Source organism: Brassica rapa, chromosome A05, assembly GCF_000309985.2.
Source record: "Brassica rapa cultivar Chiifu-401-42 chromosome A05, CAAS_Brap_v3.01, whole genome shotgun sequence".
Classification (NCBI taxonomy): Eukaryota; Viridiplantae; Streptophyta; class Magnoliopsida; order Brassicales; family Brassicaceae; genus Brassica; species Brassica rapa.
Window position 1 is genome coordinate 17,199,584 of NC_024799.2, and position 16,838 is coordinate 17,216,421.

A 16,838-nucleotide genomic window follows, 5' to 3' on the forward strand; every position below is an offset into this window, starting at 1 on the left:
AATTGTGCTTTTGTTCTCGTCTTTGTTTCATTGATATGAGTTAAGTTTCCTTTTTAAATGTTTTTTATGAATTTAGTGAATTACATAAGCGTCAATTAAAAAAGTTGGACACATGTAAAAATTAGTTTCACTCCATATTCATATCTAAGAATCAAAATTTTGAAATAAAAATCATCGGCAAACTATATTAACAGGTTAATGTTCAAATTTAATATATCAAGCTGTTATAGAATGCAAGTGCAGACTCGAAATATAAATGTTTGTCTAGTATATATTTACCAGCTCGGTCTAAAAATCATCTAATTAGAACAACCAAACAAATTACTTATTTCACCGGTTCGGGTAATATCTGAATCCGTACGGGTAATATCCAAAACCGAATGGATATCCGAAGATCACCAAACATAAGTATACTTAACTTTATATTTCTTGTTTATTTATCTCTTTTTATTTAAAATATTTATATTAATGATTCTTATTGCTCACAATTAGATAATATACATATAATTATGGACAAAATCATTTGCTACTCACTTAAAATTCATATCAAGTTCTTGTTTCTTGCATTAACAAAAGTTACATCAAAAATTTCAAAACAACAACTAAATTAGTGTCTTTCTATTTTTAAAGTTTTATCTCCAAAGCCTTTGACGCCTTTGAAACCAATCGAACAAGTCCTTTCCATGGAATATGTTACCAAATTGTTTAACAAATGATAAATGTATATACCATGTATACTACCTGTTGGATACATGTTCTCAAGCGTCTTAGCGATGGCCCCATGTTTGTCTGAAATAAAAGCCAAATGATGATCATCATCAATGACAACCTTTAGTTGTCTCATAAGCCATTTCAAAGAATGCTCATTCTCTGAGTCGACTACCCCAAATGCAATAAGATGCAAATTATAATTTCCATCTACAGCAGTTGCAACCAATTCTTCAAAAAGTCCCGTCAACCGCAATAACCCACCCGCCTCATGACTATGTTAAATCCTCATATTGATTTCCCAAATGCAATAATCATGTACCGAAATCTCCCATTGCTGTCGATCTCATACGATGAATGTGTATCCGGATTAGCCTCTCTCAACTTGTGCAAGTATTTCGGCATTTTCCCATAACTTGTCTCCAGAATACCTCTAACTGCATTGACCACATATTCACGTGCATCCCTTGCTAAAGAATATGTGATCTCACATCTGTAATCCATATGCATAATCTGTATGATATCATTAGATTTTGGCCCTTCCTTGACGCTTTCATACTTATGCATAATCAGACTGTCTATAGTTTTGGTCGAAGCAGTCTTACCCCTTTTGGTTTTGCTTGAAAGTGCGCATGTATGTGCACCAACATACTTTTTGAAAATGAAATATGTAGATTCATTCAAACACTTTGCTTAATACTCCAATTGCATGCATTATCCGTGCATCTAATATACCAAACTTCTTTCTCTGATTTGATAACTTGGTAATTGAAGTTATGCTTCATTGCACAAATCTCGAAACTCATTTTCAGCAAAGTTTTGTTCTCATAAAAGTTGTCCCTTCTTAACAACTTTGAGCAAAGAAATCTTGGACATATTGTTTCTCTTATATTTTTTAGAGATCATGGTATCAGCATCATAGGCCTCCTCCCCATCAAATTTGACACGTTTCATCTTTTATTTCTTCTTCTCGCTATGCATCTCTGATTCGTCCCTTCTGTAAAACGAGTTTTCCTCATTTTCATCAGTACTTGAATCTGTTGGCAACTTTGTTAAGATCAAATTCTGCTTCATTCCGATTCTCAGCCTTGGCTCTATATGTTACACACAATCGAGTCTAGACATTCTTTTTAACAAAAACAACAAAATTCTTAAGCTGTCGGTCGTTGCTCACAGGTGGATATGTTGATGAATTGATCAACTCAGTAAGGATATAACTCAACTCCAAATCGGCTAAGCTATCTTCTTCAATACCAAAATCTTCCAAAAACATTCTCTTTAAATCCTCTAAGGTAAAACTCGATTCCAATAACAGTAACCTACCCCTTTTGTCATCAGCTGAAAAAATCTATCCCGTTGTTGCACCTAATTTTCATACACCACATGTCGTATAGATATGCATCATAGAACAAAAGTGTGTGAAAATCAAAAGAAAAACTCTAGAGAAATCATAGTTTGAAGAAGAAGAAAAGGTTAAATCAATTTTTTTTTGACAAAGAAATCGGCCTGGCCTCTACACGTTTTAGGATAGTTAGAAGACTAAAAATATTTTCTTGGAATATTTACATAACTGAACTTCCAAAATTTTCGGAAATCAGGTTTTCTTATTCGTAGAATGTACCTTCTACACTGCGTAGAAACCATAAAACAATTTCATAAGCAGATTCTACTATATGTAGTCTTTTGAATTGTGTGTAGATTTCGTATTCCTAGAATTTTAGAATTGCTTATTAAAGTAGAATCTGCATTCAAAGAAAATATAGTCACCTTTACAATGCGTAGACTTCACATTCTTTATATTTAGAATTTTATTTAAAAGTAGAATATTGGTTCTAGAGAAAGTAGATCAAGTTGTTTAACCTGGAATTCAATTTCTACCAAACCATCTTTTGTAGAATATGAAATCTACTTTCCGTAAAACAAAATTTAAAATTTTAATTTAACAAGTTTTTCAACCCAAAAAAATACAAGTTTGTGTATATGGGTATTTCATCTAATTTTTCTATTTTTTTAATAATTTGTTTTGATTCAGAAAACCATTTTTTATCCTAAAGGGTAAAACTATTTCATAGGTTTTGAAAATGTAAAGAGTAAAAAGGAGAAAAGGACAAAAAGTGTTTTATATTAAAGGGACAAAGAGGCTGATTTTTTGTTCTATTTTTGCAAATTTTCCAATGAAGAAATCACATTTTCCACATAAACTAGCGGTGGCCTTCGGGTTTTCGAGTTCTCAGGTACAACACTAATTCCATCCGGATTTTATATATGTTTAGATCGGGTTCAGTTAATAGCAATTGGGCCTCAAATGTATTTATAATTCTCTCTCTAAGATCTATTTAAGATCTTTACCACATAAGCCGAGTCTATATGCATAAGATACAAGAAAAAACTTCATATTTTTCATCTAGTACAAGGAATCAAAGAATTTATTTCCAAACATGAAGACCAGGAAAAATTCATTTGAAAAGTTTATGCGAGAAATAACAAACTTTATGGAACAATCTTCCGTAAAACGGCTTTCAGAAAGTTTATGGGGAAAAAATTACATAAAATAAATTTTACGAATCAATCTTCCGCAAAACAACGTTTGGAAGATTTTAACGGAAAACTTTCATAAAACCAGTTAGACGAAACAATTTTCTGTAAAACGAAATTCAGAAAGTTTCCGTCGAAAAACTCTCGTAAAAAATATGCAAGATAATCTTCCACAAAAAAAAAAGTTCAAGAAATATACGAAGCGATCAACAGAGAAAAAAAAGGAACTATAGAAAGGAATCAACACTCATGGGACCGACCTCCTTTCTCTTCCTTGTTCAGCATCGCACACCAAACACCATGTCCTTGCTCAGAATCACCCATGAAGCCTCCTCATGGCCCGTGGGGTCCACTTCTCTTATCCTCTCTACTTTGTATCGCCCATCAAGCAAGACATCTTGCTTTGAATCGCCCATCAAGAAATACATCTTGTTTTGCATCGCCCGTAAAGCTTAGCATCACGATTTGCATTGCCCATCACACATGACATCATAATTTTCATATCCCATCAAGCATGGCCCCTCGTTTTGCATCACCCGTCTAGATTCATCTCGTTTTACATCGCCCGTAAAGATCCTCCTTAGTCCATATCACCCTTCAAGCGGCCTCATGCCTTCATCTCCCAACAACATTCCCATGGTACCTTCTCCTTGAGTCGTCATTGTCCGAACATCTTCTTCTCGAGTCTTCATCGCCCATGTACTCTCTCTTCCCCATCAATGTCTATTCACACTGCCTATGAAGCCTCATCATTTCGATATCCACTGTTCATCATGTTCTCGATTGAATCTCGCTCGAAATGTCCTTTTTAGTCGTAATCAGAATTTTCAGTGAGATTTTACAGAGAAAACAAGTAAGATGTTTTTTTCTCATAAAATTTTAAGTCAAATGTCAAGTCTAGAATGGTTAACTTAACACCATCATGATTGAGACAAAATGAATTGATTTTCTTCATTTCAGAAGACCAACGACATAAAACCCGTCTGAAACGCATAAATCATATAACAGTCTGAAACAACCTAAACACGATGAAAGCCCCCTCATGACTTGAAACGTAAACCATCCCGGATTGCAATGTCGGTTTACTTGACTTTGATGACGAAAAATGGAAAAAGGCGGATCAATTTAAAGTTTCTAAGATAAACATGAATTTCACGAAAATAAGGAAGAATCTCCGCAAAAGGATAAAAGCAAATCAAGACATAAAAAGAAAGACAAACAACAATAGAGGCATATATAAAGGGATCCTAGGCAGAGGGGAAGGGACACATAATAATTCACAGAGAAACTCGACACTTAAAGAATTTTAGGCTTATTTTAGTTTAAGTTATCGAGCTGCTACTCAACTAGGTTTAAGGTTTAGGTGGTTAGAACTAGAGAGCTCGCTCACAGGTCTTGCTGCCACGACTTTTACAATCTGTTGTAACATCGCAAACGCTCTTACGATGTATTCGAAGAGACCCGGATCCTCAAAGAAGACCCGAATCTTAAGCATATTAATCTCTTGCTCTCAATTTCGTTACGATTTACCTTCTCTTTTTTTGAATATTGCTTGATCACTTGTCGTTGTATTCAAAGAGACCCGGATCCTCAAAGAAGGCGTAAAAGCTACGCTTTCTCCCCATACAAATTCGATAGTGCGAATTTTGGTTCCCACACATATTTTCCCGTCAAACTGGTAAAATCACATTTCCTGCTAAAAAAGAAATAAATAACTTTCCTGTCAAAACCGCAAATTATATTTTCCCACCACCCCTCCCTCCAAACTGCAAAATTACATTTTTTCTGGCAAAACTACAAAATATCATTTCCGTGAAAACCTAAAAATCACATTTTCCCAAGACACCGCCAAAAGAAATAATGATTTACCATGAAAACCATAAAATTTGACTTTTTTTTTCAAAATTGAAAAATCAAGTTCTAAATATATTTAGATCAAAGTATGAGGATTCTAGTTAATTTTCTAATTGAAACTTTTATATATTGAGATGGAAATTAACAACAAATAAGGAAGCAAACCATTTCTTTTTAGATGCTCTATCCAACTGAAAATTTGAATATAAACAAACAACATTAAGATGAATCATTTGACTGAAATAACTGAATAAACTATATAGATGGTATAGATAGATGAGCAAAGAAACATGCCCAATGTCATTTAGTGATACTTGGGAACTATGCTTTCATAGAGGTCATTTCAAATCTAAACATCTCAAAAGATTTATGTATTTTGTTACTTAATCCTCAAGGAAACATAGTATATATTCATATACTGACTGAAACAAAATATAAATTTATTAGTATGTGACAGGCGGAAAAACTTATATATATAGAATCTTATATAACTAAAGAGCTTTGTATATCTAAAGTGTATGATATAATACACTTAAATTCATAATTTAAAGGGCATAAATTTTTTTTTTAAGAAGTCGTTGCATGACTGTAAATATTTAAAGGATCTAGAAATAATATAAAATAATTTTTTATGAAATATGTTGTTCTTCGTGATGAATTTTTTTATTTTACGCGCTTAAAATTTTATTGAACTTCCAGTATATCTACAGGAAGGAGAATATAATACAATATGCATAAGAGTTTCAAAGATAAAGATCAAAACCAAAAGTCTAAGTTAGAGAAATGTGATATAAAGACATAGAATACATTGACTTAGAAGAATGTGTTTCTCCATGTTCTTACATCAGAAATCATTCTAAACATATTCATTAAACATGTTAAGGTGTGGGAGGATCCAGGGATCCTAACGATCCCAGCGAGGCCGGCTATCCCTGTTACACCAGTTATGCATCCCAATATGAGAATCATTGATCTCATTAATCAGACAGCGAAGGATTGGGATGTTGGACTAATGGAGAACTACGTCAATTTTGATGACATACCGCTCATAAGAAGTTTGGCCATAATCTCATCTCATCGTCATGATATTTTTTGCTGGAGCTACACAAGAAATGACCAATACACGGTTAAATCTGGATATTGGGTGGCCCAAAATTTATTAAACACGTGGGAAGAGCATGAAATCTTGGAGCCGAGTATCACCAAGCTTCAAGCCTTTGCTTGGAAGCTGAAGGCACCTACAAAGATATGTCATCTTATATGGCAGTTGTAACTGGGCATGTGGCAGTAACAAGGTATTTAGCAAAGACGCAATATGAGATGTGATAACTATTGTCCAAAATGTGGAGAATTAGAAGAATCTGTAACACATGCCATCTTTGAATGCCCGACAGCGCTACAGGCTTGGACCTTATCAGCAACTCCAACAAGCCCAGAGGTATTTCCAGTATCAAGTGTCTACACAAATATGGACTACCTATTATGGAGGAAAAACTCTATTATCGAGTCGAAACAAGACAGGTACCCTTTTCCCTGGATAATTTGGTATATCCGGATGGCTAGGAATGATAAACTGTTTAGGGGGATAGATAGAGATCCTTTGGAGTTGGTTCGATATGCAGAGAGTGAATGTCAGGCCTGGTTTGATGCGAACGAAGTGGTACAACCAGGGGTACAAGAGAACAATGTGGTCAGCCCCCAAGTCATAAGCTTGGGTAATATATGCTTGTTAGATGGATCTTGGATTGCATCTGCCAATTTTAGTGGATGTGGATGGGTTTGGATGGACAGTAGGGGGATTACTCAGCTCATGGGGATAAGAAATCTTACTAGACGTGAAATCAGCCTTGCATTCGGAAGTAGAAGCACTGCGGTGGGCAATGGAGAATATGCTCCAACACTCAACATGCCAGAGCTTCGGGACTGACTGTAAGGAGCTGATTGCAATGTTAGAGGAACCTCATCCTTGGCCAAGCTTTGCGATAGAATTGGAGAAGATAGAGACGCTACAGATATGCTTCCCGGATTTCTGCATCACTCATGTTCCATGAGCGCGTAATCAAATTTCAGATTTTTTAGCTAAGACTGCTAGATCCTTCCATCGGGAGTTACTTTTCATTGGTTGTTCTATTCCGGTCTTGTTACCCAGACCACCTCAAGTTTGTGTAATAGAATGACCGTTTGACGTAAAAAAAAACATGTTCAATAAAAATATTTGATATACAAGAGAATAAAAATGTCATTGAATTCATTAATGATTAGATAAAATCATATGAGAATATATATGTAGTAGATAAGAAAGATATAAATATAAACAAAAGAGAAAAGTAATAGATACTGAAGAGAACAATTATCTTATTTTTAAGAGAGAATGGGGATTGTTGAGAAGAAATGACCATGGATTTTCCAAGAGAAAAAGAATAATGTGTACATTTATTGAATAAGTTCACAACCAGTAATGAGTAAATTGAACTAAATATTTGAAAATGAAAAGTACTACATAATTTAGAAATACGATAAAACACCATAAATCTAGAAAACACTTAACATATAGCTTCAATAGCGAGCCTTCTAGCAGCACCACTGCAATCTGGTACTCCAAACTTTTCTGCAGTGACATCAATGGAACACTTCTCTTTTCCGACACATTCTTTTGTTAGAATATCAACAGCGTTTTTACTTCCTTCGCAGGTTCCCTTTACGAAAGATCCACAATTTCCATCTGGGTTACCAAAAGAGGCAAATTTGATGGCAGAAATAGTTTTCCTATCGCATGAAAGCTCAATAACATTTTTCTCATAGACGTTGGCACATACACTTCCCACTATAGTAGTTTGAAAATTGACGAGCGATGGGTTTCCTCCCATCTCCTCAAACAAAACTAGTGTGTTATGTCCTTCTGTGATCAAGAAAGAACGAGGAACATGGTACCTGTTCATGAAAAGAATCAAGAAAAAAAATCCAATAAATGTTCCTCAGTTTTATATTTAAAAGATTTGAATTTGTAACCTAATAATTTGTTGAAAATGTACCATCTTTGTGTAGGTTCTCCACAATTGGTCTGACACTTTTCCGCATAATAAGCCCCTCTATAGTTACATTTCGCAGAACAACCATCAGAGCTTGAAATGAATGCCGGCCAATAGCGTCCAATGTTGTTTCCATTGACCCAAGCTGTACCTTTTCCAAGTCCCAAAAGATCGACAACAACTGGATCATTTCCCAATGGAGCCTTGAACGTAGTCTGAAAGACAAAATGATATGATATTATTTGATACTAAATCAACAAGTGTTTGGTTAGTAATCTTATGAATAATAATATCTAATTACCTCATACCAAGTCATGGTTCGGTTCAATGGTACACTTTGGAATGACCATTTAGACGGTGATTCCGTTTTAAAGAGTTTGTTCTCAAACCCATTTAAACCGGTTTTATAGCTCCATTTATGAGAAGACAAGTCCTTAACTATGGTTTCATCACCATTTCTTCCAATAATTGAAATCGGTCCAGTGATTCCAACTGGAACACTTTCGAAGAAAGCACCATAGTTCTATAAAGAAATTTGACAAAATTTTATTTTTTGTTAGAATAGAACTTAAAAATGCAACATAATATAATATTTTATAAGTTACCTGAAGTCCCACAGTTATGCTAAGGAGAGAAATGACATTACGGCCGGACTTAAACTTTGCATCTTTCTCAAAAATATAGTGAAATTTTCCATTTTCAGCGTGTTGACTACCTAAAACATAAATCAAAGATTTTTTTTATTGTAAGCTAGTATTGTAGAGATTTTAAAAACATATACATGAGATTACTTACCAATATGTTTTCCATTGACAAAAACACGAAGGACATGAGCAGTACTATTGACGCGGAGAGACATGTTTTTACCCAAAAATGGATCTCGTTTTCTAAACTTAACGGTAGTCATATACCATAGATAATCACTTTGGTCATTGCTTACTACTTTCTGATCAAAGAGTTGTGTGTTTGTAGATTCTCCTTTTCCTCTCAAAAGGAAATTGTCCATGTTCTCTGGTCTCCATGACCATTTTAGAGTTGAAGGGTCCTCTTCAGCTTCATTTGGTTTCTTAACCATCATTGAAGTCTGAGTGGTAATCTAAAATTTAAAACCAACAAAACAATGAATTTTTGTTACATCTTTGAATGAACAATGGTTGTTAGCATGAAATTTTAAAATCCACAAAAGAAAAATCTAAAAGAAATAACCTTGGCGGTGTTATAAGCCTCTGTTTTGCAATCCGGTAAAATGGTAACAGACCAAGCTGGGACAACATAAGATTCTCCTCTGAAACTAATTGCTGCATCTGAATTTTCATTTCCGTTTCCAAAAAAGCAGCTAGATCCTTCTTGGGTTGTATAAATTGTTGCCTATAAAACATTTTTGTGATAAGTAACTAATTCAAGAATAACATGTACAATACTGATAAAAAATTACAAGAATATTACCGATGCGGAGTTTCCAAAGTCAATGGTGGAGATGTTTCCGTATGTGAGAGTTTTCTCCATAGAATGAAGAACATCATGAAGTTGTTTCAGATGACCGTATTTTGGTTGGTTCAAATTACCTAGTAGAATCCCATGTTAAAAAAATAGAAACTGCAAAAATAGATTAAAATATGACTATAATTTAAATTTACCATATTCGTCTAGGGGAGCATCATAATCATATGAAGTTGTGATGTATGGACCACCTGCGGTTCTATCAAAGTTGGTGCCTCCATGGTACTATAAAAGTAAAAGTATTTCAATTTATTATTCTAATTAATGACTATTTTGTGTGCTTACGTAATTAAATAAATTATTTTTTAATTATTATATTTTACCATGTAATAATTATTAAAAGTTCCTCCTCTTTGGAAGAATCTTGCAACAGAAAATGCAACATCTTCAGTTGTTCTATGAGGATTTTTACCACCCCATTGCTTAAACCTAAACAAATATAAGACACACAATATTTATATATGATAAAATATTTTAAAAGCAAGAAAAATATTTAATCATACTGAAAATAAAACTAACCATCCGGTCCAATTCTCAGTCCACATCTTTGGAGTGTTGGGACTGTTTGGTGTAAAATTGTCACAATAAAAGCCATTACATGTGTTCAACTATAAAAGAAAACGATTTAAAATGGTTAACCTTTGAATATCTTAAAATAAATATTCATTATAACTAGGCTGATCTTGTTACCATAGGCTGAGGGGCATCATTTTGTTGACACATTATCCATGGAACACCAACATCGAGAGCCTGAGCCATGTTTGCACACCACTTAATGTATGATTTACCCGCTTCTCCATAGGGTCCCATTATATTTCCGTACTCATTTTCAATCTGTATGATTAATAAAAAAAATTAAAACAATTATGTTAAGAACTTTATATAACATTACCAGACGGGATAATGTATTTCGGACATAGATCGATCACCTGAGTAAGGATAATTGGACCTCCTTGTGATGCAAACAACTTTTCTTTTTTGACCATGTCTACTATCATAGTTGTGAAGTTTTGCATCTCATCCTATACATAAATGATCCATATAAAATTTAATTAAGAAGAATACATATTTGATAAAAAAAATATATTTCTGATCGGTAAAATTACCATATATGCTTTGTTTGTAGTTCTGAACACCATTCCGGGCATGTTGTGCAGCCACACAGGGAATCCTCTATTTAAAAATGATTAGATAACTGACAAATTAAAAATATTACAAGGGAAATCATAATATCATAATACAAGAGGCTAACTCATTATGATAATTTATATATATATATATATATGTATATATATATATAATTTAAAGAGACTAGATGAGGACATTTACGATATATAAGTTTTGGTATATTGATTAATAAAATCAATCCAGTGGACCATTTACCGATCTAAACAATATATGGGAAATAGTTATATCACTACACAAGATGTTAATGATGAAGACTAATTAAGCTGATATATATACTGCAGTTAAAGAGACTAGTTAAATCTGTTTTATAATATTACCCGTAATTCCACTCGGCACATGCATATGGTCCTATGCGAAGAACACCATACAGTCCTTCATCTTGAATGGTTTTTAGGAATCGAATAAGATCTAGTTTTCCAGAGAAATCATATTGACGGCGAGTAGGCTCATGCGCATTCCAGAAAACATAAGTTTCGATCGCATCAAGACCACCTTCCTTACCCTTTTTTATAAGATCTGGCCACATCTAAACATATTAACAAAACAAATATAATTAGTAGTAAACACAGAAGAATAAGCGACTCATAGTGTTCGATGTATGGTATTTTAAATACCTCAGGAGTGCTTCTAGGGTAATGGATTGAACCAGAAAGGAGGACTCGGCGATGACCATCAATGGTGATGGCTCGACCATCGTGAGAAACTATTGTGGCACATGCACAATTTACTAAGACACAACATAAAATAAATCTTAAAGAAGCCATATTTATTTAGAATTTTGTTTAATGAAGAAATATGGAAGAAAACAAATCTTTTTATAGCGGCATAAAATTGTTACTTACAGATAATGTAGATAATTATAGATTTTCTGCAATAAAAAGCTAAAATTTTAACTGAAATTTTATTTCTAAATTTTTATTATTTAAAAATAATTATCGTGACAGTAAGAAAAAGCATTTATCCAGATATACAATTTAGATTTGATTTGGATAATAATAGATTTTATGCCAAAAAAACTGAATCGATATAGCTTGGTTGTTGAACTTTGGTTTCAATTTATTATATCTTAAAACATGTCTGAATAATAAAGTTAACTGTTTTGCAAATAATTTTGAATCTTAAAATCTTCATATTTATATTAATCTACATGTTTAAACAATTTAAATTGGAATCATTTTACTACTTTCCATTTTTCACAAAGGCGATAAAAATAATGTTCTCGAAAACCTATGTTTTTTATATAATAAATATCTTGTTTTTGTTGATCAAATATTATGTATGAGCATTGAATAACTGTTTTATTAACTTGACAACGAGAAATATTATATGATTTTCCAGATTTTTAAATATATACAAAAACTCGTACTGATTTATCCCCACTTTTTACTCAAAAGTAGTTGTTTTTAACATTTTGGTAGACATGTTAATAGAGAGTTTGATTTCATTTTGTTATATGTTAGATATAACAACTCTCTGTCTAGTTTTTTTTTTAATTTATAACATATCAATTCAAACTTCTGAATACAAATAAAAGTTAGCAAATTTCTTAGAAAGGAAATAGTATATATAATTTCCAAACATCTAAACCACTTAGTCTCTCTAAATTGTTTTCTGGGAATCAGAACTTAAGGTACTATAATTATCAAACATATTGGGTACTTTGTCAACTGTAAAGCTTTAAGGTGCTATGCAATTAGTATAAGTTCTCCGGACACCGATATACAATTTAAAGAATTTTAGGCTTATTTTCGTTTAAGTTACCGAGCTGCTACTCAACTAGGTTTAAGGTTTAGGTGGTCAAAACTAGAGAACTCGCTCACAGGTCTTGCTGCCACGACTTTTACAATCTGTTGTAACATCGCAAACACTCTTACGATGTATTCGAAGAGACCCGGATCCTCAGAGAAGACCCGGATCTTAAGCATATTAATCTCTTGCTCTCAATTTTGTTACTATTTTCCTTCTCTTTTTCGAATATTGCTTGATCACTTGTCGTTGTATTCAAAGAGACCCGGATGCTCAGAGAAGGCGTAAAAGCTACGCTTTCTCCCCATACGAATTCGATAGTGCGAATTTTGGTTCCCACACATATTTTCCTGTCAAACTCGTAAAATCACATTTCCTGCTAAAAAAGAAATAAATAACTTTCCTGTCAAAACCGCAAATTATATTTCCCACCCACCCCTCCCTCCAAACTGAAAAATTACATTTTTATCTGGAAAAACTACAAAATATCATTTCCGTAAAAACCTAAAAATCACATTTTCCCAAGAAACCACCAAAAGAAATAATGATTAACCATGAAAACCATAAAATTTGATTTTTTTTAAAAAATTGCAAAATCAAGTTCTAAATATATTTAGATTAAAGTATGACGATTCTAGTTAATTTTCTAGTTGAAACTTCTATATATAGAGATGAAAATTAACAACAAATAAGGAAGCAAACCATTTCTTTTCAGATGCTCTATCCAACTGAAAATTTGAATATAAACAAACAACATTAAGATGAATCATTTGACTGAAATAACTGAATAAACTATATAGATGGAATTGATAGATGAGCAAATAAACATGCCCAATGTCATTTAGTGATACTTGGGAACTATGCTTTCATAGAGGTCATTTCAAATCTAAACATCTCAAAAGATGTATGTATTTTGCTACTTAATCCTCAAGGAAACATTGTATATATTCATATACTGACTATGAAACAAAATATAAATTTATTAATATGTGACAGGCGGAAAAACTTATATATATAGAATCTTATATAACTAAAGAGCTTTGTATATCTAAAGTGTATGATATATACACTTAAATTCATAATTTAAAGGGCATACATGTGTTTTTAAGAAGTCGTTGCATGACTTTAAATATTTAAAAGATTTAGAAATAATATAAAATGATTTTTTTTATGAAATATGTTGTCTTCGTGATGAAATTTTTTATTTTCCGTGCTTAAAATTTTATTGAATTTCCAGTAATATCTATAGGAAGGAGAATATAATACAATATGCATAAGAGTTTCAAAGATAAAGATCAAAACCAAAAGTCTAAGTTAGAGAAATGTGGTATAAAGACATAGAATACATTGACTTAGAAGAATGTGTTTCTCCATGTACTTACATCAGAAATCATTCTAAACATGTTCATTAAACATGATAAGGTGTGGGAGGATCCATGGATCCTAACGGTCCCAGCGAGGCCGGCTATCCCTGTTACACCAGTTATGCATCCCAATATGAGAGTCAGTGATCTCATTAATCAGACAGCAAAGGATTGGGATGTTGGACTATTGGAGAACTACGTCAATCTTGATGACATACCGCTCATAAGAAGTTTGGCCATAAACTCATCTCATCGTCGTGATACTTTTTGCTGGAGCTACACAAAAAATGGCCAATACACGGTTAAATCTGGATATTGGGTGGTCCATAATTTATGAAAGACGGGAGAAGAGTATAAAATCTTGGAACCGAGTATCACCAAGCTTCAAGCCTTTGCTTGGAAGCTGAAGGCCCCTACGAAAATATGTCATCTTATATGGCAGTTGTTAACTGGGCATGTGGCAGTAACAAGGAATTAAGTAAGACGCAATATGAGATGTGATAACTATTGCCCAAGATGTGGAGAATTAAAACAATCTGTTACACATGCCATCTTTGAATGCCCGCCAGCGCTACAGGCTTGGACCTTATCAGCAACTCCAACAAGCCCAGAGGTATTTCCAGTATCAAGTGTCTACACAAATATGGACTACCTATTATGGAGGAAAAACTCTATTATCGAGTCGGAACAAGACATGGACCCTTTTCCCTGGATAATTTGGTATATCCGGAAGGCTAGGAATGATAAACTGTTTAGGGGGATAGATAGAGATCCTTTGGAGTTGGTCTGATATGCAGAGAGTGAATGTCAGGCCTGGTTTGATGCGAACGAAGTGGTACAACCAGTGGTACAAGAGAACAATGTGGTCAGCCCCCAAGTCATAAGCTTGGGTAATATATGCTTGTTAGCTGAATCTTGGACAGCATCTGCCAATTTAAGTGGATGTGGATGGGTTTGGATGGACAGTAGGGGAATACTCAGCTCATAGGGATAAGAAATCTTACTAGAAGTGAAATCAGCCTTGCATTCGGAAGTAGAAGCTCTGCGGTGGGCAATGGAGAATATGCTCCAACACTCAACATGCCAGAGCTTCGTGACGGACTGTAAGGAGCTGATTTCAATGTTAGAGGAACCTCATCCTTGGCCAAGCTTTGCGATAGAATTAGAGAAGATAGAGACGCTACATATATGCTTCCCGGATTTCTGCATCACTCATGTTCCATGAGCGCGTAATCAAATTTCAGATTTTTTAGCTAAGACTTCTAGATCCATCCATAGGGAGTTACTTTTCATTGGTTGTTCTATTCCAGTCTTGTTACCCATACCACCTCAAGTTTGTGTAATAGAATGGCCGTTTGAGGTAAAAAAAAGCATGTTCATTAAAAATATTTGATATACAAGAGAATAAAAATGTCATTGAATTCATTAATGATTAGATAAAATCATATGAGAATATATATGTAGTAGATAAGAAAGATATACATATAAACAAAAGAGAAAAGCAATAGATACTGAAGAGAACAATTATCTTATTTTCGAGAGAGAATGGGGATTATTGAGAAGATGACCATGGATTTTCCAAGAGAAAAAGAATAATGTGTACATTTATTGAATAAGTTCACAAGGCCAGTAATGAGTAAATTGAACTAAATATTTGAAAATGAAAAGTACTACATAATTTAGAAATACCATAAAACACCATAAATCTAGAAAACACTTAACATATAGCTTCAATAGCGAGCCTTCTAGCAGCACCACTGCAATCTGGTACTCCAAACTTTTCTGCAGTGACATCAATGGAACACTTCTCTTTTCCGACACATTCTTTTGTTAGAATATCAACAGCGTTCTTACTTCTTTCGCAGGTTCCCTTTACGAAAGATCCACAATTTCCATCTGGGTTACCAAAAGAGGCAAATTTGATGGCAGAAATAGTTTTCCTATCGCATGAAAGCTCAATAACATTTTTCTTATTGACGTTGGCACATACACTTCCCACTATAGTAGTTTGAAAATTGACAAGCGATGGGTTTCCTCCCATCTCCTCAAACAAAACTAGTGTGTTATCTCCTTCTGTGATCAAGAAAGAACGAGGAACATGGTACCTGTTCATGAAAGGAATCAAGAAAAAAAATCCAATAAATGTTCCTCAGTTTTATATTTAAAAGATTTGAATTTGTAACCTAATAATTTTTAGAAAATGTACCATCTTTGTGTAGGTTCTCCACAATTGGTCTGACACTTTTCCGCATAATAAGCCCCTCTATAGTTACATTTCGCAGAACAACCATCAGAGCTTGAAATGAATGCCGTCCAATAGCGTCCAATGTTGTTTCCATTGACCCAAGCTGTACCTTTTCCAAGTCCCAAAAGATCGACAACAACTGGATCATTTCCCAATGGAGCCTTGAACGTAGTCTGAAAGACAAAATGATATGATTTTATTTGATACTAAATCAACAAGTGTTTGGTTAGTAATCTTATGAATAATAATATCTAATTACCTTATACCAAGTAATGGTTCGGTTCAATGGTACACTTTGGAATGACCATTTAGACGGTGATTCCGTTTTAAAGAGTTTGTTCTCAAACCCATTTAAACCGGTTTTATAGCTCCATTTATGAGAAGACAAGTCCTTAACTATGGTTTCATCACCATTTCTTCCAATAATTGAAATCGGTCCAGTGATTCCAACTGGAACACTTTCGAAGAAAGCACCATAGTTCTATAAAGAAATTTTTATTTTTTGTTAGAATAGAACTTAAAAATGCAACATAATAAAATATTTTATAAGTTACCTGAAGTCCCACAATTATGCTAAGGAGAGAAATGACATTACGTCCGGACTTAAACTTTGCATCTTTCTCAAAAATATAGTGAAATTTTCCATTTTCAGCGTGTTGACTCCCTAAA

General features: G+C 33.6%; 3 protein-coding genes across 3 annotated transcripts in view; all 3 read right to left on the reverse strand.

Moving 5' to 3' along the window:
- On the reverse strand, positions 1-11,942 carry LOC117134180 (beta-galactosidase 15-like). The gene is made up of 7 exons (XM_033292097.1): positions 9,573-11,942; positions 9,333-9,494; positions 8,922-9,222; positions 8,732-8,841; positions 8,428-8,649; positions 8,130-8,341; positions 1-8,028 (listed from the first exon to the last, which is right to left on the reverse strand). The coding sequence occupies exons 1-7, from the start codon at positions 9,630-9,632 to the stop codon at positions 7,641-7,643; spliced, it is 1,455 nt and encodes a 484-aa protein (XP_033147988.1). The 5' UTR covers positions 9,633-11,942; the 3' UTR covers positions 1-7,640.
- On the reverse strand, positions 9,747-12,739 carry LOC117134368 (beta-galactosidase 15-like). The gene is made up of 9 exons (XM_033292661.1): positions 12,619-12,739; positions 11,429-11,517; positions 11,132-11,340; positions 11,010-11,013; positions 10,556-10,648; positions 10,317-10,460; positions 10,146-10,234; positions 9,950-10,055; positions 9,747-9,851 (listed from the first exon to the last, which is right to left on the reverse strand). Exons 1-9 carry the CDS (start codon positions 12,737-12,739, stop codon positions 9,747-9,749), a joined length of 960 nt encoding a protein of 319 aa, XP_033148552.1.
- Positions 12,296-16,838, reverse strand: part of LOC117134369 (beta-galactosidase 15-like) — a 4,898-nt gene continuing 355 nt past the window's right edge. Inside the window, exons 2-5 of the mRNA XM_033292662.1 lie at positions 16,724-16,833; positions 16,429-16,650; positions 16,131-16,342; positions 12,296-16,029 (exon numbers count right to left, since the gene is read on the reverse strand). Coding sequence (XP_033148553.1) covers positions 15,642-16,029; positions 16,131-16,342; positions 16,429-16,650; positions 16,724-16,833 — 932 coding nt within the window. The 3' untranslated portion in view covers positions 12,296-15,641. The remainder of the gene's footprint in view (positions 16,030-16,130; positions 16,343-16,428; positions 16,651-16,723; positions 16,834-16,838) is intronic.

Coding starts and splice junctions, on each gene's coding strand:
- LOC117134180 (XM_033292097.1), bottom strand. CDS start 9,632: ATGGAGAAAACTCTCACATACGGAAACATCTCCACCATTGACTTTGGA. Junction 9,223..9,332: donor AGGCTTATAACACCGCCAAG/GTTATTTCTTTT, acceptor TTTAAATTTTAG/ATTACCACTCAGACTTCAAT. Junction 8,342..8,427: donor GAACCATGACTTGGTATGAG/GTAATTAGATAT, acceptor TTTGTCTTTCAG/ACTACGTTCAAGGCTCCATT.
- LOC117134368 (XM_033292661.1), bottom strand. CDS start 12,739: ATGCTTAAGATCCGGGTCTTCTCTGAGGATCCGGGTCTCTTCGAATAC. Junction 11,341..11,428: donor ACCCTAGAAGCACTCCTGAG/GTATTTAAAATA, acceptor TAATATGTTTAG/ATGTGGCCAGATCTTATAAA. Junction 10,056..10,145: donor ACTGAGAATTGGACCGGATG/GTTAGTTTTATT, acceptor ATATTTGTTTAG/GTTTAAGCAATGGGGTGGTA.